Source organism: Oratosquilla oratoria, chromosome 27, assembly GCF_046742065.1.
Source record: "Oratosquilla oratoria isolate Oo_2021 chromosome 27, ASM4674206v1, whole genome shotgun sequence".
NCBI classification, from domain to species: domain Eukaryota; kingdom Metazoa; phylum Arthropoda; class Malacostraca; order Stomatopoda; family Squillidae; genus Oratosquilla; species Oratosquilla oratoria.
Genome location: NC_134803.1, coordinates 47850108 through 47874139, shown reverse-complemented (window position 1 = coordinate 47874139; position 24032 = coordinate 47850108). Strand labels below are relative to the sequence as shown.

The 24032-nt window shown below is 36.5% G+C and overlaps 1 protein-coding gene across 1 annotated transcript in view; it reads right to left on the bottom strand.

The window, feature by feature from the left end:
• Positions 1-6959: 6959 nt before the first annotated feature.
• DCP2 (decapping mRNA 2) overlaps positions 6960-24032 on the bottom strand; it is a 24155-nt gene continuing 7082 nt past the window's right edge. Inside the window, exons 5-10 of the mRNA XM_076210568.1 lie at positions 23653-23784; positions 11399-11482; positions 11011-11273; positions 10611-10743; positions 9861-9951; positions 6960-9691 (exon numbers count right to left, since the gene is read on the bottom strand). Of these exons, the coding sequence (XP_076066683.1) occupies positions 9384-9691; positions 9861-9951; positions 10611-10743; positions 11011-11273; positions 11399-11482; positions 23653-23784 (1011 nt within the window). The 3' untranslated portion in view covers positions 6960-9383. The remainder of the gene's footprint in view (positions 9692-9860; positions 9952-10610; positions 10744-11010; positions 11274-11398; positions 11483-23652; positions 23785-24032) is intronic.

Sequence of the window (24032 nt, the reverse complement as noted above, 5' to 3'; positions counted from 1 at the left end):
GCAAAATCAGATTTTGCATAACTGCATCTTCTTTGAATGTATATTACTTCCCTTATGTCTTCCCCAATTCCAGCAAAGACTAAATGATCACTCTTACCTACTGAACACTGGTAATTCAATATTTCAATCACTCCAGGTTCTTTGGTTAAGATCAAATCCAGCCTTGCACTTGCAGGTGTATCTTCATCTTTATATTTTGTCTATTCCTTTACCAATTGGATCATTATATTATTCACTGCTGTTCAACAATATGTTGCTCCAGGATTCCTCACTTCCATCTGTCTACAAATTCACCACTCCACAATTAGTCACCTAGTTGCTTGGTTGTGTTTCTTATTAATTCTTTGTATGTTACTTCATCCCATTCTCTTGTTTTTTGGAGAGAAGTATGACATTTCAATGTCACTCTTTTCAATCCCCTCACTTATAATTCTTATAATCATGGCCATTCCTTCTCTTATTTCCTCTTCTTCCAACTTGATATCTCTCTTCACTCCCATCATCACAACCTCCCATTTTTCCTCTCCCTGTCCCTCCTCAATATGTCATCCTTTTCATGGCTCATCTAAACATCAATATCTCCATTGAATATAATTGTTGCCATGAATTTTACTGATGAGGAACTTGAAACCCCACAGTAATTCTATATCACCACCTAGTGGGAGGGAAAGGATGAACCAGAGGAAAAGTCACCACATGTCAACTCTCCTTGTGTGAACAAACAGGGAGAAAATAACTGAAGATGACGGACAAAAATCTTAGGCCAGGGGCTGCAATGAGGGTGTTAGTTTTGAAGAGATGATTCCCTCTGATGTCTATCTTGTGGGACCACCACTAGCTTGTACAACATTCATCTTTACACATATTATACAACAATAATAGTTTCCTTCATGCCCTCCTATACATTTTTCTGGGAAGAAACATTGGACTATTGTTTGGGAAAGCCTATTTCACCAGGTTATATCAATAGGAGGAAGGGAGCAATCACAAGTTATCAACTCTCTTTGTATTAAAAGGAGAAATCATGCTCCAAATGCTGGCTATCATGCCTGGTATGTCATTGCAAAGTGCAGGAGGACTGATTAGCTGCCTGCAGCCAACACCATTCCACCACTCCTGCCTTGCTATTTTTCAAGTACACATCACCTTACAGTGAAGTGAGAGCTATGTCATGGTCTCTCAATTTCCTGTTCCCTCAATTTCACTTGCTCTTTCTCGTTCATTTACTCTCATTCACTGACTTTATCATTTTCACTCGTTTACTTACTAACTCTCTTTCATATGAACCTGTTCATTCACTCAATCCTTTCTACCCTGATTGGTTCTAACATCAGGACATTACAGGCACTGTGACTGGCTGCCCGCAGCCTACACCTTCCCAACATTCCTTCTTCATCATTATTCTCTTGATATGTGATTCTTGTTTCTAATCTCTTTCATATAGAAGCATTATTGTTTTTTTTATATAATTAAAGAGTGGTAAAAAAATTATTGGGGCCATTTCACAAATTAAAATTAATAAATTAATACCCCAAAGATATTACATTTGGCCACGGCATGTTGATAACACTACCAATTAAATGTAATAGCTAAAAATTAACTGTGTATATCAACCATCAAAACTACACACATACCCATACTGTAAGGTCACTGGCTAAACCTGTTATTTCAAAGATAAGTATGATAGTTGGATAATGAATGTAATTCTTTTACTATACATTACAATTAGGTGACCAGTACAATAGCCAAAATATGTGAAAAAATTGAGAAACAAATCTTGTTTAATAACTGATTTGGATTTGGAAAACTATAGTCTTGTGTAACCAACCTACTAAGCTCTTATTCAAGAGTGGCTTGTGTGCTGCACGAAAGAAAGGGTTGGGTGGATTGTGTATACCTAGATACTTGGATTAGGGTTTTAACGAGGTAACACATGAAAAATGAACATGAAGGTTGGGAAATGTAGGAGATTTTAGGAGCACACTGACACATACAAACAGTAGTGATGATGATGATATGGTTTAACGTCACAAACTTCTCACTATCGGGAGGTAAGACAGGAAAAGCCAGACTGGAGAGAAGTGACTTGTGGGGTACCGTGGGACTTGACTTAGGCACCTGCAAGGTTCCTCCTGTATAGTGATGCTATGCTGAATAGAATATGTAGCTATACAAATTTATTTGCATATGATGCCACAATCATGAAGAAATTTAAAAACAAAGATGATTTTAAACTACTACATGAAGACCTAGATAACATTTATGAATGGAGCCAGGAGTGAAATATTTATTTCAATAAAAATAAATCCAAAATCTTGAAATTGGGCTGTAGTTATTTATGAATATAAGAAGAAGAATGGCATTTCATTCCATGAGAGAGAGAGAGAGAGAGAGAGAGAGAGAGAGAGAGAGAGAGAGAGAGAGAGAGAGAGAGAGAGAGAGAGAGAGAGAGAGAGAGAGAGAGAGAGAGAGAGAGAGAGAGAGAGAGAGAGAGAGAGAGAGAGAGAGAGAGAGAGAGAGAGAGAGAGAGAGAGAGAGAGAGAGAGAGAGAGAGAGAGAGAGAGAGAGGGTCCCAAATGTGAATGGTAAAACATACAAGGAGAGAGTGAAAAAGGAGACTTCCGAACTGGAGCAAAGGAAGAGGTGATGTGTTGATATTTAGATAGAAAAGATATTAAGACAAAATGGAAAGAGGATCTGCTGTTACAGGATGAAAAACCAAGAAGAGGTTATTGTAAAACACTGAAAATGCAAAACTGCTTCAAAGACATTAGGGAGTGCAGCTTTCCACATCTGTGGACTTGTGGAATAAATTTTATGAAAATAAAATCCAGTACAACATAAATCAATCTAAGGCAAAGTTTGATAAGTGAAGTCAAAGATGTAGGACCCCATGAGCACAGCTCTCAACTTAGGTACTAACACTAGGAAAATACATTTGGGTAATTATAACTAGGTAAAAAGAAACATGCACACACATACATGCACGCACGTCCATGCACACACACAATTTGACAACCCTACCCCCTAATACCAACAACAATAAACTGTTGCCTTTGGTTTCACTAATTGGAAACCTGCAGCTCCACAGTGGCTGGCAATGGCCCTCAGATCCCCTCCCACAGACCTCTGCAAAGACATGTTGAACTAATGTCTGTGTTTTATTAGTGTAGGAAAATTTCTACATCACCAGCTTGTAGTAGTAGGAAGAGATCAGTTGCCAGCCTTCCATATGTCAAAAGGTGAAGAAAATATAACTGAAGATGACATATCTTGGACCCAGTCGGGAGATTAAATGTCTCCCCCCTCATGGCTGCATCTCTACATGGGGGAAAGTGTGTTGATGTGTTCTGAAAATGGGCAGCAGGGAGACAATTCTCCTTGACATCTGTCTCATAAGATCACGACTTTCAAGTAACCATTAGTTCACCATCCTCCCTTATAAAGGTGAAGGGCCTTTGGTACATATATACCAGAGGGGGATGGAAATAAAGGGTTGATGAGCTCCAGGATCTTAGGGTAGATGTAGTAAATGTTGAGAAGTTAAACACAAAGTGAGAGGAACCCATCAGTGGTAGTAGACAATCAGATGTTCAAGTAAACAATGATCATTACTGCTGAACAGATATTCAATATGACCCATTCATATAGATTATGGATGAAAAACAAAGGCAGAAAGTACATAAAATGGCAATAAAAACATACATACAAAAAATATCAAATTAGATCATAGATTTTTTTCTTATGTTACTTTAGTTACATATAAAGTGAGCTGAGGAGCTCCAGCCAGATGGTACCGTGCTGTGACCATAGGTATTACCTTTTCCCCTTCCCTGCAAGTGGCAGATATGGGGAATCACAGCAGACCCTTCCTTCTACATAAATCAACTTAAGCTCAATGTACCACCTTGGCACACTTTTGTATAGTCAAATATAATTTTTTTTTTATTAATATCTTGTAACTTTAAACAATTTTGGACACACAAGGGGCCAAATGTTTAGGTTGAGATAGAAATTACTGAGAGGCTAGAATGAAGCGACTTGAAAAAGACAGAACAAAACATCCAGGGTGAGAGTAAAAGTGTACCAGATTCTATGGAAAGGGGTTAACTCTTTCACTGCTTTTTGCAACTTATAATTTCTTTTTTATCCCAAAATTTTACTGAGGAAAACAAACTCTGCGCAGTGAAAGGGTTAATGTGACATGATGTAGGACTGAGTGCTATTACAAAATGGGTTTTTGTGAAAGATCTATCATACGAAATTTAAACCAAAAAAGAATCACTGTCACTGTAAGGCAGTACACTTTTTTGCATTATGAAAAAATATATATATATATATACATATATATATATATATATATATATATATATATATATATATATATATATATAGACATATATATATATATATATATATATATATATATACATATATATATACATACATACATATATACATATATATATATATATATATATATATATATATACATATATATATACATATATATATATACATATAGATATACATATACATGTATATATACATATATACATATATACATATATATATATATACATATATATATATATATATATATATATATACACACATATATATGCTAATAAGAATACAGGTACATGTGTTCACTTATGCAAAGTAGACCACTTGAAAAAAGAAAATAACAAAGCAGAGCGCTTTTGTATACAGTATTACATCTTCAGTGCAAAAAGTGCATAGTTGAACATAAATACATAGTCTATATATACATGGAGAAGGAACTCATGTAAACTATCCTTGTTCCTTCTTCATGTATATATAAACCATGTATTTCTGCCCAGCTATCTACTTTTTGCGCTGAAGATGTAATATACGAAAGCATTCTACTTAGTTTCTTTTTTTCCAAGTGGTCTACTTTGCATATATATATATATATATATATATATATATATATATATATATGTGTGTGTGTATATATATATATATATATATATATATATATATATATATATATATATCAAACAATTCATGTTGGAAGGAGTGAAAGGGGCAAGTATGATGTGAAAAAGGTGAGGATGTTCCTCTCTTGTGCCTAGCCACCTCACTTTGCAGGCAAAAGCTAGGCTGGAGAGGGAAAAAATAATAATTATGAAAATAATAATAATGATAAATAAAAAATTATCTGTACCTCAATTTTAGTCTAGGTACTCATGTGTGCCATAATACACATATTGTAATTCAAACATCTTCTATCTTTATGCAATATTTAAGGATTTTATATCCATTACTCAATATAAAATATAATGTACAGGTTGTCTGAAGAGTCAGTATTTTGAAAAATATGTGGAATCACAAAAACTCCCTCATGACACAATACTATATATCAAGGGTTTCTTTCCCCTTTATTAGGGTGGTAGCCAGCCAATGCATGTACCCACTCCCGCCTATTCCACTCCCATCACCCATTGTTTCCCTTTCCTCTTAGCTCCTCATGGATGAAGAGTCATCCCCACCTACCTACTGCCGGTTCAAAAGCAACACTTCTGAAACAGGCATACGTAAATAAAATAGGTCTATTTAAAAATATCTGAAAAAATGATTACTTTGAACTTTAATTACAAGTTTCTACATATGCACCATCAAGTGTATTAAATCAGAAGACCGGCTCCTAAAAAAAAATTCTGCATGGGAGTATTAAATCTAAAATATATTGTAGAAGAAACTGAAATGCAGTTGATCTTTGGAAAAGCATAAGAGAGGCTGTTCTGAAGATACCTCCAATATCCTTAAATGTGCATGCAGAGAAGCAACAGATTGTTTTGAAATCTGTAGGGACATTGATGTAGAAACATAAAAACTTGTAATCAAATTTTACATACACATATATACCAAAGGCTTATTCACTCTTTACAAGGGAGATAGCCAAAATATAAAGGCATAAAAACCACTCCCACCCATTCCATCCCCACATTCTCCTATCCCATCCATCCCCCTTCCCTCCCTCTTATCTTGGCTCCTCCTGGATGGTGGGTCATCCCTGCATCTCACCCACTGCCCTGGGTCAGAAGCAGTGTCGCAAGACACAGCACATCCACAGCAAGGCCACTTTATTAAATCAGCGACCCCCCCTCTCCGTCCCTTCATAATTAAATTTTAAACAATATTTTTACAGTTATCTATTTTGAAATAGACCTATTTTGATTACACATATATCATGTAATAGACTTTTTTTTTGTAATTTCCTATATTTTTCAAAATTTATAGTAAGTTTTGAGACAACCTGTACTTGTATTACGACTTTTCTGTTTACAAAATAGTTCCATATGACTTTTCATGATCTCCATAAACTTGAAGTTTTTTCACTTGTCTAAAACAGCAGAAGCTATTGTTTTTGAATATCAATATCTTTAATATCAAAGAAGTATGCACTAAACAAGATAAGCTTGATAACAGCTCATCTGTTCACCTTTATTTGGAGGATTGAGCCTTTTTCTTGAGACACAAGGAATCCTCTCATTCAACAACCGCATTTTCTGGTCATTTACTAATTTGATTTTTCTTTTCATATTTCGTTGCAAACAATTATCCTTAAGGATAATATTGCACCTAATTATAGCAATAATAATAATAATAATTGTTGCCTCAAGTTTCACTCACTAGAAACCAGCAGCCCCACAGTGGGTGGCAATGATCCTCAGACCTCCCCATAGATTCCTCTAGGAAGAAAATATGGCCTTTTGTTTGTTGTATTAATGTGGGACATCTACATCGTTGGTCATTGTAGGAGGGGAGTAATCACCAGATGCCTGGTCTCCTTACATGAAAAGGTGGAGAAAATACAGTTGAAGTTGACAAAGATATCTTGGGCTTGGTATGGGGACTAAGCATCAACCCCTTGGGGCTGCACCTCCAGATGGATGTGAGGGTGTTGACAAGTTCTGAAGATTGGCAGCAGGGAATGATTTAATATGACATCCATCTTGAAGGAACTTGCAGGTATCTATCATTGGTTCATGATAAAAATAATATCAATAATAATTTGACAATAATAATATCAATAATAATAATAATTATAATAATAATCTTAAAATATAGGTCACTGGTCACAATTTTGCAGTTTGGGTCTTCCAAGACCTTGTACATATGTATTTCAAGTGACAAAGATTTACTATGCCTTAAAACATTTGTCCCCACACCTCCCTTAGCTAAACCTTGGACTTCCTCATGAGCTTTTAAAGTCCAGTAATATTTCTGTACTTACACCAAAACTCTGCTTCTTTCTGGAATCTTCCTTTGCCAGTCAGCAAAGAAGCAACCACTTTTTACCAACACTAATGCATATATGAATATTTGTGATCAGTTTTTCCTTTCAAGGTAGGCTTTTATGACATGTCTTTTCAGGAACTTATACTCTATGATTTTGTTACGACAATATAAAAGACTCTTTCCCTTGCAGGCAAAGTGCCTCTCCCAAGCAACAAATGCTTGGTAACAGCTACACCAGATGCTTCAATGAACCTTGGACCAATCTGTATGCAGATAACAAGCCTCACTTTGACTTTCATTAAACCAAATAATATACATGATATGGATACATTTTCTTGAATTGGTCACTTCTGCAATATAAAAGTCATCAGACACCTTAGGAATCTTCTTCCATTTCCTACTTTTACTGAATAGTGAGACATTCATCCAGATCTGTACTTTATATACCCTAAACCTGGCCAAGCTGGTTCAGCTAAATACACTTTATGTATAGACAGTATCAATAAATAAACATAATGCTGAAAATCTACATTTCCAATTCATCCTTACCCAGATTTAATATTTATCTGATCTACAATCATATCTTTCATTACTGTAAAGTCAAAGGTGTGACCTACTCTTCTACATGGCCATAATTTTGCACAATGATGCCTCTTCACACTAAAGGTTTCTTGGGTAGCTGCTTCCTCTCCAGTCCAGTGGAGTTCCTTTCAACTGACCCTTGGTTTTTTTTATACCAGTTATGCTGAGTATACAGCATCATTTAATGGCAAAAAGCTTTCATTAGCACCATTAACTTTTAGAGGTTTTCCCTGCCATCCAAAATCCACTTCTGTAATCAATGGCCTATTTCTGTCACATATACTACTGTGGTGAAGTCTTACTTAACATTTTCCTTTTCTACGTGATCTGTCTCTTGCAACCTACCTTTGCCTTATACAACCTCGTCATATCTATCATAGCTACCACATTATATCACACTTTGCAACTCTTCATGGCTCACTTAAACTTGTCTTTGTCCAATTTAACCTGAATAAATGCTGTTGTCACATGACAATCCTAGTGACCAGTTTGTACTAAGTGGAAGCAAAAAATTAATAAAAATATCAGCCCATTTTTCTGTTGATACCCAAGTGATTGCCACCACTACAAACACCGCTGAGTAATATTTCCACTTTCACCATATTGGAAAGAAACTAATTTGCACTAAATTATACACATGTCTGCATATGTCATTAATGGAAAAGAAAGACGGATTACTATTATCATAATGTACACATACACCAATTGGAAATGTCTGGCATAGTTGTGTAAGCTTTTCATCCTGGCATGGGTAATTCATCTGGCCCAAGCCTAATACTGTATATTCTTTTGCTAAAGCTTTTAAACATATTACAGCAATTTCTGCAAAACCATAAAAAAGTTCTCTTCATTATGTGGACTTCTGCTTTCTTGTACCGAGGAGATCACATCTTGTACCAATCCAATCTTAACACAGTTACAGTACAATATATTCTACATTTTTTAAACATAAAGCTCTTCAATCTATCATTCAAAATAATATTAATCTTGTACTTACAGACACCGAATTCCTTCATCATGATGACCTTATTAACATTTTCTGTCTCACTCCAATTATCAGGTTTCCAAATTACACTGTCTGATAATTAGAATGCCCTGGTGATTTTCTTTGCTTGTAATCACAGCACACATCAATGATCTTTATTTCTCAGATCACTGTAATACTGTTGTGCCTCATCACATTAACCTAGAATTATAAGAAAAAAAAGAAGAAAAAAGAAAATGGAAAAAAAAATAGCAGTGAACCACCAGGATTCTGTATTCCGACACATTTTACTTCAAACTTGGATATTATGCATTCGTGCACCAAGCTCAAGTGTCAGGTCCAGCCAATGAAGTAAACATTTTCTCAATTTTAGCAAAGAAAAGAAAAAGAAAAGAAATAGAAGAAAGAAAGATCCTCTGAACATCACAGGACCATCTTCTATGCTTCACCACCACAATACCTTCAATATATTTCCAAGGCCCAAGCAATAAAATTTTCTGTCAAGCCTGATGACCAAGGTCCATTTGAATGATGACATTTGAGATCATCAGAGCGCTAACCCTCTCCACACTTCATCCAGGGCATCATTCACTGCCTTCTTGTTCACACGGAAGTTCTGCCATGAGTATGACCTCATGAACCCCGAATTATTCTGTCCTTGGCAACTTTTCATGCCTTTGGGGACACTCACACTACCTCCACCATTAGCTAGCATACCTCCACCACCACCATTATTAATATACTGGAGTTCCTGTCTCCCAGACGTTGCAGAGTTTCCATTGCCATTATTGCTGCTACTACGCCCTTTACTACTACGGTTCTTGAAAGTGAACTTTTGGTGTTCCTCATTTTGATCTGGCAAAAAATAATTATACAAAAGATAAATAAATATGGTGTCCATTATGTACACATGCCCATAAATCTAAATTTTACCACTTAACCTATTGACTTGAAAAAGTATCGCAGTGGACATGAAGATGACACATGCACTGCATATTCTAAACAAGACCAATGTAACACTTGCCTGTAAACAAGGTCTTCTTTGATTTTCCTTTGTCTTTCTTGCGTGGAGAACAGTCACGAGCTTTCTGGCGTTCATAATTTGCCATTTCCTCCTGTGTATAAAACCTCTGTTTTCAAATGCAAGTTCCTCTGCTTATAAACAACATTCAATATCAATCACTCATAGAACAATCACACACACCCCAAACCAACATGAGTGGCCCAACTATTTAGAATATGAGAAAGAGCCCCTAACCACTTAAGAGACAGCACTATGACAGTAAGGAACAAAATAGCAAGACTTAATCTTTTTATACCCTACTGTGTCAGACTACTCACCCTTGGATGTGAGGAACCCATTTGAAGAACACAAAGTAAGACAATAAATTCTCCCTCAAGCAAGAATCCCTAATCAATTGATGTATTTATTAACCACTTCCATACGGTGATGCCTACGTAGGCGGCATGAGGAGCAAGTGGGTACTCGGTGATGCCAACGTCGCCACCTTGATTATATTTATTGTAGTCGTACCTACGTAATTTCCGTTCCCTCTAAACTGGCTTCATCAATTTTCTATGGTTATCAAAATACACGGGTGAAAGAGAACGAACGATTGAGCACTAACTTTATTTTTTATAATGCGATTATTATGAGGCAACATCGCACGTCGGGCAGCTAATGCTGCCTAACGAGCGATGTGCCCCAGAGTGAAGAGGTTAAACACTTGCAACTGTTTCCTTGCTGCTGTTTGAGATTTTCTAAAACACTTACTGTCTGATGCTGAGACTCAGAGGTGGTGTTACTGCGATGTCGCCTGCGACCTTCTCTTCCTGCTGCTGATGCTGCTCCCACTCCTCCAGTAATCTGGGTTTTGACTCTATTGGCTAACCACTCCCGTAGAGGTCTGATCGAGTCAAAGTATTAATAGGTAAATTTAGACAGATGACCAAAAGTTGAGTCCAACTTGGTAAAACCACAATTCAAACATGTCAAGCAAGTAATTAATTGCAGCCTATCACACTGTACTGTTGACAGCCCCCACCTCACTTTCCCCCTTTCAAGGGGGGTGGCTGAGTCAAAATAAAAGAGAGGGTCCCTAGTTCCCTTGCTTTCTTCCACAGGGAATATAAAATATTCACAAGAAAATACAAAAACAACAGAGCAGACTTACTTGACAAATGGCATGACCATATAAAACATGTTTGCAGAACCATACAATTTCCGAAAATTCCTGTCATTTTTGTGTGCTGGCAACTGGTGTATTGGAAACCACTTCAGCTGTTTGATCTCTCCTTTGGTCCTTGGACAGAATTGTGTATGTGTAGGGACCCCGGGAATGATGTAGAGGCGAACAAACTGTTCACCAATTGTAGTTTCTAAGTAAATATTTGGATCAATTATTGAAGAGATATCAAACCCAGTTTCTTCAAGAACCTAAGAGCAAAGAATTGAAAAAAGGTAAGGAATGTTGAAATATACAAATATAACAAGATACAACAACTGTGTTATAACAATACTAGTTAACTAATATTTTTCTGCTTCAACTTGCTCAGGCTTACTTCTCGTATTGCGCACTTGTGAGCTTCCTCATCCACATTGATCTTGCCTTTGGGAAAGCCCCAAGATGCTCTATGCCAGAACCCCTGAAAGAATATCAATAAGTTATACATCAAGTTAATTTATATGAAGAAGAATGTCAACTCTTATACGAGTGGATTTTTTCCAACTAATAAATTATTCCTTGTAGTAGTGTGAGTGACAGGTTGCAATTTGAAATAGTAACTAACACAGTAGTAGTCAAAGTTTTACTCTCACTGCCAATCCCCAAAATGAAGAAATACTTAATATTAGCAATTAAAAACATATGTAAAGATTGTTTTCCACAAAAAGGCTTGTGCAATAATATTAATAACTGTTGCAAGCCCACAACCCCATAAAAGGAAGTCACAATCCTTGAACAAGATTTTTTCTTTTCTTTCTTTCAGAGTATGACAAGTAGACTCATCCAAACAATGTTTCAAGAACAGACACAGACGAGTATAATTGTTGAATTAGGGCCCTTTTTGGCAGTCAACGAGTATACTTAGTGAATCACACATCTGGTAGCTGTGTCTTTTCCACCTTGAGATACATTTGTTATTGATAAGGTATCAGTCAAAGGAAGCAGACTCATTGCTTTTGAACACATACACTTTTTTTTTACATATAAATATGTTCAGATATCAAGCTCAGAAAATGAGAATGAATATGAAGCTTCAATTAGATGCTTGGATACATCAGATGAGAGTGCAAGTTTATCTGATGGTGGCTATTCTCTCTCAAGTGAGGATTTACAACATTGGTGTTGACATGATGTGTCGAAACAAAATATGCTTCCTCCACCGCCAAGCTTCCCATTCACTGGAAATCCCAAATTATCAATTGTAAAATAAGATATAAAAAAGAGTAAAATAAGTGTGTAATTTAAATTTACTTTTGATTCTTAAGTTGGAAAAAAATTAATTTGTGTATGGTTTTTACACACACTATCTCTTTGTCCAGTTTGTTCCATACATCCACCACTCTGTGGGGAAAGCTATTCTTTTTCAGGTCTCTTCTATAACTGTCTTTTTCGAGCTTCCTTCCATGTCCCCTTGCATTTCTCATATCCCAATTTAGTAAGTCTTCTCTACCAAGGACTTCTATACCTCTCATGATTCTATAGATGGTCAACAACTCTCTTCTTCCTCTTCTTTGTTCTGGGGTCGGTAACTCTAGTTTTGACAATCTCTCTTTTTATGACAGTTCTGAAAGTGTGGGGGTCATCTTTGTAGTTCCTCTTCTGATTCTTTCAATTTTCCTTATATTCTTTTTGGTACTGGGTGACCATACTGTTGCTGTGTACTCCAGTCTTGGCCTTATCAATGTGACTAATATTTTCTTCAACATTTCTTCATCCAAGTAAATAAATGCCACCTTTATTGCTCTCAGGAACTTGTGGGTTTCTCTGACAATTTTGTTTATCTGTTTATCAGGGGTCATGTCCTTTGTGATGACTACTCCAAGGTCTTTTTCAAATTCCACTTTACTTCCTTTTCACAGATTTTATATTGTCCTAATATCCTGATTTACTTTTCCAAATTCCACTGTACTACATTTCTTAATGTCAAAGTCCACTTCCAAAAGTTTGTTAAGATCTCTACAGTGACTCACAGTCTATTTCAGTACTCGGTTTTCTCAACAACTTTGCGTCATCAGCAAAAAAGCTCGTATGACTGTCCACACCCTCGTCCATGTCATTCACATAAGTAGCAAACATTATTGGAGCTAGTACTGATCCCTATGGAATTCCACTAATCACCTCTTCTCTGTGAGCACTACTCTCATTTTTCTTCCATGCAAGAAATCCTCTATCCATTCCAATAGTTTACCTTGTACCCCTCCTATGGTTTTCAGTTTTCTTAATAGTTTTCTATGTGGCACTTTATCAAAACATTTTTGTAGGTCTAGGAAAACACAATCAGCCCATACGTCCCTTTCCTGTATTATATCTAATAGTCTTGTGTAGAAACAGATTAGATTTATGGCACATGATCTTCCCTGTCTGAATCCAAACTGTCTCAGTTTTAATATGTTGTTCTCTTCTAGATATTTTGTCCATCTATTTTTGATGGCATTTTCCCAAATTTTGGCTACGGTACTTATAAGGGAAACCAGTCTGTAATTTGTTGGGTCTTCCTCGTTTCCTCCTTTATATATTGGTACGATGTTGGCCTTTTTCCAGTCTTCTGGTATTTTTCCTTCTTTAAGTGAGCATCTTAAATATATTTTACTTGCCATTTCTTCTTTACACTCCTTTAGTGTCCAGTCTGCAATTCCATCCAGGATATGCAATTTCCTGACATCAATGTTTATTATTTGGTCCATTATTTCTGTTTGAGTTGTTATTTCCCCCATGGGAGGATCTCACTTTCCACCCTTCATCCCAATGCTATACATTTTCTCTAGTGAAAACAGATTTGAAATGTTTACTCATGACCTCAGCCATTTCTATATCTTCTGTGTATTCCATGTTCCCTTGGTGTAGTTTCTCTATTTCTTGCTTGTTTTTCAATTTGCCATTCACATATCTATAGAATAGTTTTGGTTGATCCTTACATTTTTCTATTATGTCTTTTTTCTTCCCTGCATATTTTTACATATTCATTCCTTTCATTGATATAAATTTGCCACTTTCTAGGATTTTTCTCTTTTCTCCATCCTTTCCAAGCTTATTTCTTTCGCCTCACTGCACCTTCTGTTAAGGGGACCCCTCGCCCAAAATCTTTTTTTCTGAAGGATCTTGCTGATTTTTTCTGTGTGATATCTAGGTCTGAGGAAACCTTCACAGCATGAGTTTTATTCAGATCTGACGAGTAGTTTTTTATTTTTTAATAAAAAACGTAAAAAATACCCTATTTTTGGGCTTCTTTCAAATCCTATCTCCTCTTACAATTTTTATTCGATGTCTTTCATTTTACAGCAAAAGAATCTTCTACATATATAAAAAAACAAAATAGAAAGATTTTTTTAATATCTTTGTTTAACGCAGAGGAAAAAAAAATTATCGAAAAAAAAGCAAAATTTTGACTGACACGTTATCAAAAAAAAATTATTTAACATATGCAAAAAAAAACTATTTTATTTTTTGTCATTTATCTAGCTATTAACCCCTTCCATACGGTGCCGCACACGTAGGCGTCATGGACTTAGATCTCGGTGGCAGCAACCAATGCCAGCCGTACGACGTGTCGTAATAATACTCGCATCATAAAATATAGTCACCGCTTATATCGATCGTTCTCTCTTCACCCGTGAATTTTGATAACCATAGAAAATGCGATTACAAAAGAATTAGAAAGAATGTCATTATGGAGGGTCGACTACAATAAATATAGTCAAGACGCCGATATGGCAGCCTCGCGAATACACTCGCTCCCCATGACGCCTACGTGTGCGGCACCGTATGGAATGGGTTAATAGAGACCTCATATGCAAAAATCGGTTGAAAATTGAGGGAGATAGACTTTGAGTATCAAAAACTTACATTTTTCAGAAATGAGTGTTAAAGTTTTTTTTTCCCTTAGCTTGACTAAATTTTACATTGGACCTCCTAAGACCCATTGAAAACAGGTTCCATTGTATTTTCATGATGATTTTGCATCTTTCAAGTAACTCAGGCACTTTGTACCCTCCTACAGGGTAGGATATTATTCACTCAAAATGAGGGTCTCATAAGCCGCCACCTCACTCTTTGTCGCAAAGTTTGAGTTCTTGGTCTAGAATGACCCAGCAAGGTAGTCTGATTGCTGGGATTCAGCTCTCTTTCTTTTCTTGGGTTTCCTTTCTGGTGTTGGAACAGGCTCTTGCTGCATCAGGGACATCACTGTGAGGTTTGAGACTCTAAACCCAAGGTGTTGCAACAAGGAGGCATCCTTGTAGCCACTTGTTAGCAAACAGTTGTTTGCGTAGAGACAACTTGTCTGATATAGGTGTAGAGGACACAGGATCAGGTGCTGAGGATGTGGATGTAGATGGAAGGGAGAGAGCTGCTGGAGGGAGTACTAGTGGTGATAACAAAGTTGATGCTGGGGTTCTTTCTTTCTCCCCTTGAGTTGCTAATGTAGACGTTCTTATCTTCTGCAAGTGTGCATTTTGTTTGGATAGCTTAGGCATGGCTAATATCTTCAAATATCTCTTCACTGAAAAATATATGCGAATTTCACACGGCAAATTAGTGAATACGTCAAGCTAACGTGTACATGTCCTTTACTTTGTAAGGCTCAGGCCACTGCCAGTCGTGCAGGCTGAATTTCCTCACACCACATACTCACGTGCATGCCGGACGTAAGAGAAAACTTTATGAGTGTATCAAACGCAAAAAAAATAGGGTAAAATATGGTCAAAATGTATGTAAACAATGGTCGTGCGCAGCATGTGGCTGCCGGGGGGAGGGAGGGTAGGCCCTTTAAACCCTTTAAAAATGGCGGTACGATAAAAACACTTTACCAGCATCTAGAGCAAGATCCCTACTATGTATTTATGCAATAAAAAAAAAAAAAAAAAAAAATAGAATTTTTCTTAAACCAGCACTTAATATGCACCTTTTCCTGTCTTTGTCTCGGTATGTATTTGTCCATCCCTTCATTATAGGTTTCTATCAGAATCTTCCATTTTTCTTCCACTCGTGTCTCTTCATTGTAGAATTTTTCCCAACTCGCTTTTTGAAAAAATTCTCAAGTTTCACAAAGTCCATTTTACTACATACCAGTCTCTTCTGTATTTCTCATTTCTCTGCATATATATTTCCTCTAGTTCTAGCTCAAGTAATATGTGGTCATTCTTCTCAATTGGTGTCTTGTATTCAATTTTATCCTCAATTTCAGGTTCTGACATAAAGAATAATTCTAGTCTCAATGATTCTTCATTATTTCTATATTTGGTGTTTTCCTTTACCCATTGTGTCAGTGTACATTCCATAGTCATGCCAAGTAATACATTTCCCCATAATTCCTCTCCACCTATCACTGTCATCTCCCAACAGATTTCTTTGCAGTTAAAATCTCCCATAAATACCACATTTCCTCCATCTTTCAGCACCCCATTTAATGAAAGCCTTGTATCTTCTAACATTTTAGAGTAATCTCTCTCCAAGAACCCATTTTTGGGAGCACATAAATCACCACAAACACTCTTTTTCATGTCATTATCTTCAACTCTTATCATAATCTTTTCCACACTGTTCCCTCCATTTGTAACTTTCGTCACATTTAAATATTATTTCAGCTAAGAACATGAACCCACCCTGTTTTTACTGTTTCTAAACCAGTGATTATATAACCCATTTCCAACACTGTTTGGTGATGGTGAAACCCTTAATTTTGTCTCTACAATTCCTATTACTTCTGGCTTTGCTTCTGACAAGTAATCATTAGGTTAATTTAATTCTGAAATTAATCCGTTTATATTAGTATAGGCCACTTCATTTTCTGCACTCTCCATCTTTTGTACCTTTCATTTCCTTTTCTTGAACATACCAATTTCTCAGTCTCATGTCTAACACTCCCCAAAAGAACTTCTTTTTCTCTGTCTCTGGTCTTTTCTCGTTTTTTTTTTTTTTTTAGCTTTGCTTCTTAATGTCTTCTCTCTCTTTCCTCAAGGTTAATATCTCTTTTTATCCATAAATCTTTATCTTGTCTATGATAGAGGAAAACTGTTCATAGAGAAATGACACTTTTATACTACAACTGTCCCTCCATTATGCTGTCCCCCAACCCCTTGTTGCTGTCCTGTACCATTTCTGAGTATTCTTTTTCTGTGGTGGGGGAAAAGAATACTGCCACCAAGTATTCCCACTTGGATCATAAGAGGCGAGAAGAAAGGGACAGGGATTGGGACTAGGCATCCTTCTCCTTGTAGCCCCACAGGGACAATTCCTAAAAAAAAAAAAAAAAAAAAAAAAAAAAAATCTTTTATAGATTTCAATATTTACTAACTTTCCTGTTCTTGCTAGTATCTTTTCCGCTGCCCTATGTGACCTTAATTTGATCTTTAGGGGTCGATTTCCTCCTACATATTTTCCCATTCTATGTACTTCCTCTATTTTCTTTTCTAATTCTTGCTCTTCATCTTGTACTACTCTCAGAACATCTCTTGCTAATTTTTTCTCTTCTCTGTCTCTCACGAACCTAACTGGGTTCCTTTTTCTTTTAGCCCAAATATTACTATACACTTCTTTTTGTCTACTGCATCTCTCACCAAATTTTCCTTTTCCTTAGCATTCTCCTGGGTTTGTTACTGAACAATTTACTTAAAAGATATCCTTTTTATGACCTTTTTTCCTCCATTCCTCCCTGAGTTACTGTATCTTTTCCTTGCCTATACTTCCTCCAATTTTTTTCAGCCGTTGCCTTCATTTGTTCTTTCACTTCCTTTATGGTCATACTATTTCTGGTATCTTTGTTTTTCAATTTCTCATTTTCACATTTTATCTCAACCAATTCTTTTTTTAGGGCACTCACTTCCCAATCTGTTTCAGCATTTCCTTAATGCACTAATCTTTTGATACAATATATCTTGTTGTTATACGACCCTTAAGACTAAATCTTTCAAAACTCTTATTTCCTTCTTCATGTCTATATTTTTTCTCATGTTACCTCTTCTTGACTAAATCCAGAAAATGGCCTTCCTTCATTATTTTCTAATAATCTCCTCAGTCCTACTGGAGTCTCTAAGCTAATATTTACCTTTCATTTTGCTGCTCTGCCACCAGAGGTTCTGGCCTGCTTTCATTTCCTTCCATTTTCTTTCAATACTCACTATTTTCACTGTATCAATCTACCTCGGGCACCCACGAGCACTCCCCCGTCCCATTCAACACAACCTAGGTATCCTGTTTTTGTAGCACTGTTGAGAGGTCCTGTTTTTAATGTAGTCCTCAGGGGTGCCACTTGTTTATATGGTGACAGGCTGATATGTATGTATGTGTGTGTGTGTTCACCTCGGATCTGCTGCAGTCTCTGTCGAGACAGCCAGACACCACCCTGCGGCAGTGAGCTCAGAGCTCATTATTTGCCGATCTCTGGGTAGGTCTGAGACCACTCACACACCACACACCGGGACAGCAAGGTCACAACTCCTTGACTAACATCCCGTACCTACTCACTGCTAGGTGAACAGGGGTTACACGTGAAAGGAGACAAACCCAACTTATCTCCGTCCGGCCGGGGAATCGAACCCCGGTTGTGTGTGTGTGTGTATTTACCTAGTTGTATTTTACGGGAAGGGGAGCTATGCTCGTGAGGTCCCGTCTTCATATCTCATTTTATCTAAACTATTTTTAAATTCATGTATTGTTTTTGCACACACCACTTTCTCATCTAACTTGTTCCAACTGTCTATTGCTCTGTGAGGAAAGCTGTTCTTTTTCAAATCTCTTCTATAGTTGTCTTTTTTTATTTTCTTTCCGTGTCCTCTTGTATTTCTGTCATCCCATTTTATCAGATTCTCTCTATCAGTAATTTCTATGCCTTTCATGATTCTGTAAATAGCTATCAAATCTCCTCTCTCTCTTCTTTGCTCTAGTGTCTGTAGTTTAAGTTTTTGTAGTCTCTCTAGTTTAAGTTTTTGTAGTCTCTCTTCATATGATAGTTTTGAGAGTGTTGGTGCCAGTTTAGTAATTGCTCTTTGTATTCTTTCAAGTTTTTTTATACATTTTTTTGTACTTGGTGACCATATCGTTGCTGCATATTCCAATCTTGGTCTTATCAGGGTGATTAGGATTTTCCTCACCATTTCTTCATCCAGGTATGTAAATGCCACTTTGATTGTTCTTATTAAATTATAAGTTTCTCCAAAAATCTTATTTATATGTTTCTCAGGTGACATATTATTCATAACAATGACTCCCAGGTCCCTCTCATTTTCTACTCTTTTTATTCCTTCTTCTCCCAAATTATATGATCCTGTTATTCTGTTTTTGCTTTTTCCAAATTCCATTATACTACACTTTTTTGTATTGAACTCCATCTCCCACTTCCTACTCCATTCTTGTACTTTATTTAGATCTCTCTGTAGTGATTCACAATCCTCTTCAGTTTTCACTCTTTTCAGTAATTTTGCATCATCTGCAAAGAAGCTCATATAGCTTTCAATTCCCTCATCCATATCATTAATATATATAGCAAACATTATTGGGGCCAGAACTGTTCCCTGCGGGACACCGCTTATTACTTCATTCCATTTTGAGTGCTGATCTCTTATCACTACTCTCATTTTTCTTTCTTGCAAAAAGTCTTCCATCCAATTTAGCAATTTACCTTGTATTCCTCCTTCATATTCTAATTTCTTAAGCAGCTTCTTATGTGGTACTTTGTCAAAAGCTTTTTTTAGGTCTAGAAATGCACAATCAGCCCATCCATCTCTTTCTTGTATTATATCTATTAGTCTTGAATAGAAACATATTAAATTGGTGACGCATGATCGTCCTTGTCTGAATCCAAATTGCCTTGGATTTAGTACGTTGTTTTTTTCCAAGTATTTTACCCATCTACTTTTGATAATTCTTTCACATATTTCTGCTATTGTACTTGTTAGAGAGACTGGTCTATAGTTGGTAGGTTCTTCTTTATTTCCTCCTTTATATATAGGTACTATATTTGCTTTTTTCCAATCTTCTGGAACTTTTCCTTCTTTTAAGGAACTGCTTATTATGCTATGTATTTTGTCTGCCAGTTCATTCCTACATTCTTTCAGAATCCAGTTTGCTATTTCATCTGGCCCATGCGATTTTCTGACATCAAAATTACCCAAGTGTGTCAATATTTCATTCTTCGTTACTTCTATTTCTTCCATAGGGGGGACTTTTTCCTTCCACTCAATCTCTTCAGGTTGTATATTTTCCCTTGTAAACACTGATTTAAAATGTTTGTTCATAATTTCTGCCATTTCCATTTCCTCAGTGTATTCAACTCCTCCTTGTCTTAATTTCTCCAAGTCTTGTTTGTTTTTCAGTTTATTGTTTACAAATCTGTAGAATAGTTTTGGTTGATCTTTACACTTTTCTATAACATCTTTTTCATATTTTCTTTTTTCCTCTCTGCACTTTTGTACATATTCATTTCTATAACCAGTATATATTTTCCATTTTTCAGGTCTTCTGTCTTTTTTCCATCCGGTCCAGGCTTTGTCTCTTTTGTCTTTTAACTCCCTACAACTTTTGTTGTACCAGCATTTTACATATTCTTTTTCTTGTTTTTGTCTTGGGACATACTTTTCCACTCCTTCTTTGTAAATTTTTGTCAAAATATTCCATTTCTCTTCCACTGATGTTTCTTCTTTGTATATTTCTTCCCAGTTTTCTTGTTGGAAGAATTCTCTTATTTTATCAAAGTTTGTTTTTTCATACATCATTCTTCCTTTTCTATATTGTTCATTTCTTTTGATATATTTTTCTTCATTAAGTTCCAGTTCAATCAATATGTGGTCACTTTTACCTATTGGTGTTTTATATTCAATCTTGTCCACTATTCTAGGTTCAGATGTAATTATTAAGTCTAGCCTCGATGGTTCTTCTTCATTTCTATACCTAGTGTTCTCTTGTATCCATTGTGTCATTGAATGGTCAGTAATCATCTCAAGTAGAGCATTTCCCCATGAGTCATCACCACTCTTTACTGTCATTTCTTCCCAGCAGATTTCTTTGCAATTAAAGTCGCCCATCATAACTATTCTTCCTCCGTCTTCCATTATTTTAGTTAATGCTATCTTTGTGTCCTCTAACATACTTTTATGTTCACTCTCCTCCCATGAGGCTGTTTTCGGAGGCACATAATTGATCACAAATTTTCTGCTCTTCTTATCTCGGTCTTCCACTTCTATCATAATCATCTCTACTGTATTCTTTCCATATATGACACCTTTCACGTTTATATCCTTCTTTGTCAGGAACATAACTCCACCCCCTTGTTTTTTCTCTCTGTTTCTAATCCAATAATTGTATGTATCATGTCCTACACTGTTGGGTGGTAGTGGGCCTTTTAATTTTGTTTCTACAATTCCCATTATGTCCGGTTCTTTTTCTTTCAAATAATCATTCAGTTCATTCAATCCTGTTATCAATCCATCTATATTTGTGTAAGACACTCTTAGTTTTCTGCCACTTCCATTGTGTTCTCTGTTTCCCTTATGTTTTTCTTTAGTATGTCGAACTGCTTTATTTTCATGTTCACTACTCTCCAATAGAATCTCTCTTTCTCTGACTCCGTTCTTTCCTCGTTTTTTGCCTTAGCTTCAATTCTTTTCTGCTTTTCTGCCTCTCTTTCCTCCTTATTCATTTCTCTTTTTATCCATACCTTTTTATATTGATCATTTGTTGCTAGTTTCCCTGTCTTGGATAGAATTTTCTCTGCCGTTGTTTGTGACCTGAATTTAATCTTAATTGGTCTGGTCTTATCTGTACTATATTTTCCGAGTCTGAATTTTTCCTCAATTTCCTTTATAATTTCTGGTTCATCTTCCTGGACTAATTTTAATAAACTGCTTACCCTTTCATTTTCCTCCTTGATTCTTGCGGTTCTATCTGGGTTATGTTTCTCTTCCATTCCTAATATAATTATACATTTCTTTTTGTCAGCTAATTCTCTTACTATATTCTCCTTCTGTCTCATCACTTTAATAACTGAGTCTTCATTATGTTCTTTCAATTGCTGTTTGACTATGTCAGTGAATGAAACCTTATTCCCTTCTTGAGTTATTCTCCAATTTTTAGCTTCTGTAGCTATTTTCTCACTGTTTTCATTACTATTCTTCTTCAATTTCTCATTCTCCTCCTTTACATTTCCTAACTGTCTTTTTAGGTCCTCTACTTCTTCAGTTAAGTTTCTGTTAGCCTTCTCTAGTTGTTCCAATCTTTCAATTCTCTGGAAGATGGAGTCTACCTTACCTAACTTACGTTCCAAGTCCTCGATCACCTTATCAACTCTCTCCTCTAGTCTTATCAGTCGGGGGGGGGTTGTGTCCCCCCCACCCTCTTTAAATCCCTGGAACATATTCTCGTCACTTTCTACTGTATTTCTCCTCTCTATACTTCTAATCTTTACATTTTTATTTGCCATTTCGTCATCCGGTGGTCGTTTCATGTTGACCTTACGCCCGTCTGCCTGGGCCAAGTCCTCCACATCCTCATTTCCTTCCATTTCCCCAGCAATCCCTCCCCTTCTCCTCTTTTCCTACTTACCTACTGCCTCACGAGCAATTTCCCCCCCCCCTGCAAATACAAAAAGGCACTTCTCTTTGCGTTGGTATCCACAATCTGCACTTTTCTTCAGAGCGTTCGTCAAGCCGTCCGTTCGTTGAAAGTGTGTGTGTGTGTGTGTGTGTGTGTGTGTGTGTGTGTGTGTGTGTGTGTGTGTGTGTGTGATGAAATGGTAGGGGTTACTAGGTTGGATAGTGAGAAACGAGGTGATGAGGAGAGTGGGGAAGGAGAGTTGGGAGACAGCGTTGATGAAAGAGTATTGGGATGGTTTGGGCACATGGAGAGAATGAATGAAGAAATATTAGTAAAAGAAGTGTGGAGGGTAGAGGTGGAGGGAGTGAACATGCGGGGGCAAACAAGGATGAGATGGATGGATGGGATAAAAGGGCATTGGAAAAGAGGGTAATGTCTGTTGAGGGAGAAGACAAGATAGAGGTGCATGGTTATGTAAGGATGATGCTGTGATGCATGGAAGGGAGTGGGTAAGGGATGAGTGGGATCAGGAAGTTTGTGTGAATGATATTTTGACTTAGCCCAAAGGGATTTCTCCCAGTCTTTTTTTTTTTTTTTTGTGTGAGGGGATGGAGAGGGGGGATTGCTGATTAAATAAGACAGCCTTGCTATGGATGTGCTGTGTCCAGGAGGAGTGGTGAATGGGAGTGGGGTATGTGGGGATGAAACAGGTGGGAGTGGATTTATGCCTTTGACTTTGGCTACCTCGCTGGTATGGGGGAAAAGCCCTTAGTATATGTACATATATCTTGTGTTATTAGCTGTCACTTCAAAACTTTATTGGGCAGTATAACTTATGGTCTTCTTAGCTGTCACTTCAAAACCTGTAGTAGTCCTTTATGCCCACAAAATATGTTAAAAATTTATTTCCATAATATTTCTTCTCATCATGACTACCAGTTTCATATATGGGGGAAGTTTTTCCTATAAAAGAATTATAAACAAGTTGGGCAAATTTCTCACGAATAAAATATATTTTCTACTTAAAAAAATCATACTAACGAATAATGCATGTACAACTTCTCTTACTTGTGCCAGAAGAACTTGAGTAAGATCATCATTAAGAATTAAACCTCCATAGGTAGGAACTCTGTGTTTAAACTCTCTGAATTCAAAGAGCATATCTTCAATTGTTCCATTCTTTGGCTTCATTCCCACTCTCTGTGGCAAAAATAAATAAATAAATAAATAAAAAAAATAAAAAATTATATTCTAAAACAAAGAAGCTTCTACAATCTAAAATGCAAGGAACCATGTACAAACATGCTAACAATTTGCACTACTTCAAAATCCATGGTTTCAATGAAAATATTGAGACATGACACTCAAAGCATAAACTAATATAATTTCATATTATACACACATTCCTATCTGAAGCTAATGTTTCTAGTTCTACTTATAACAAACAC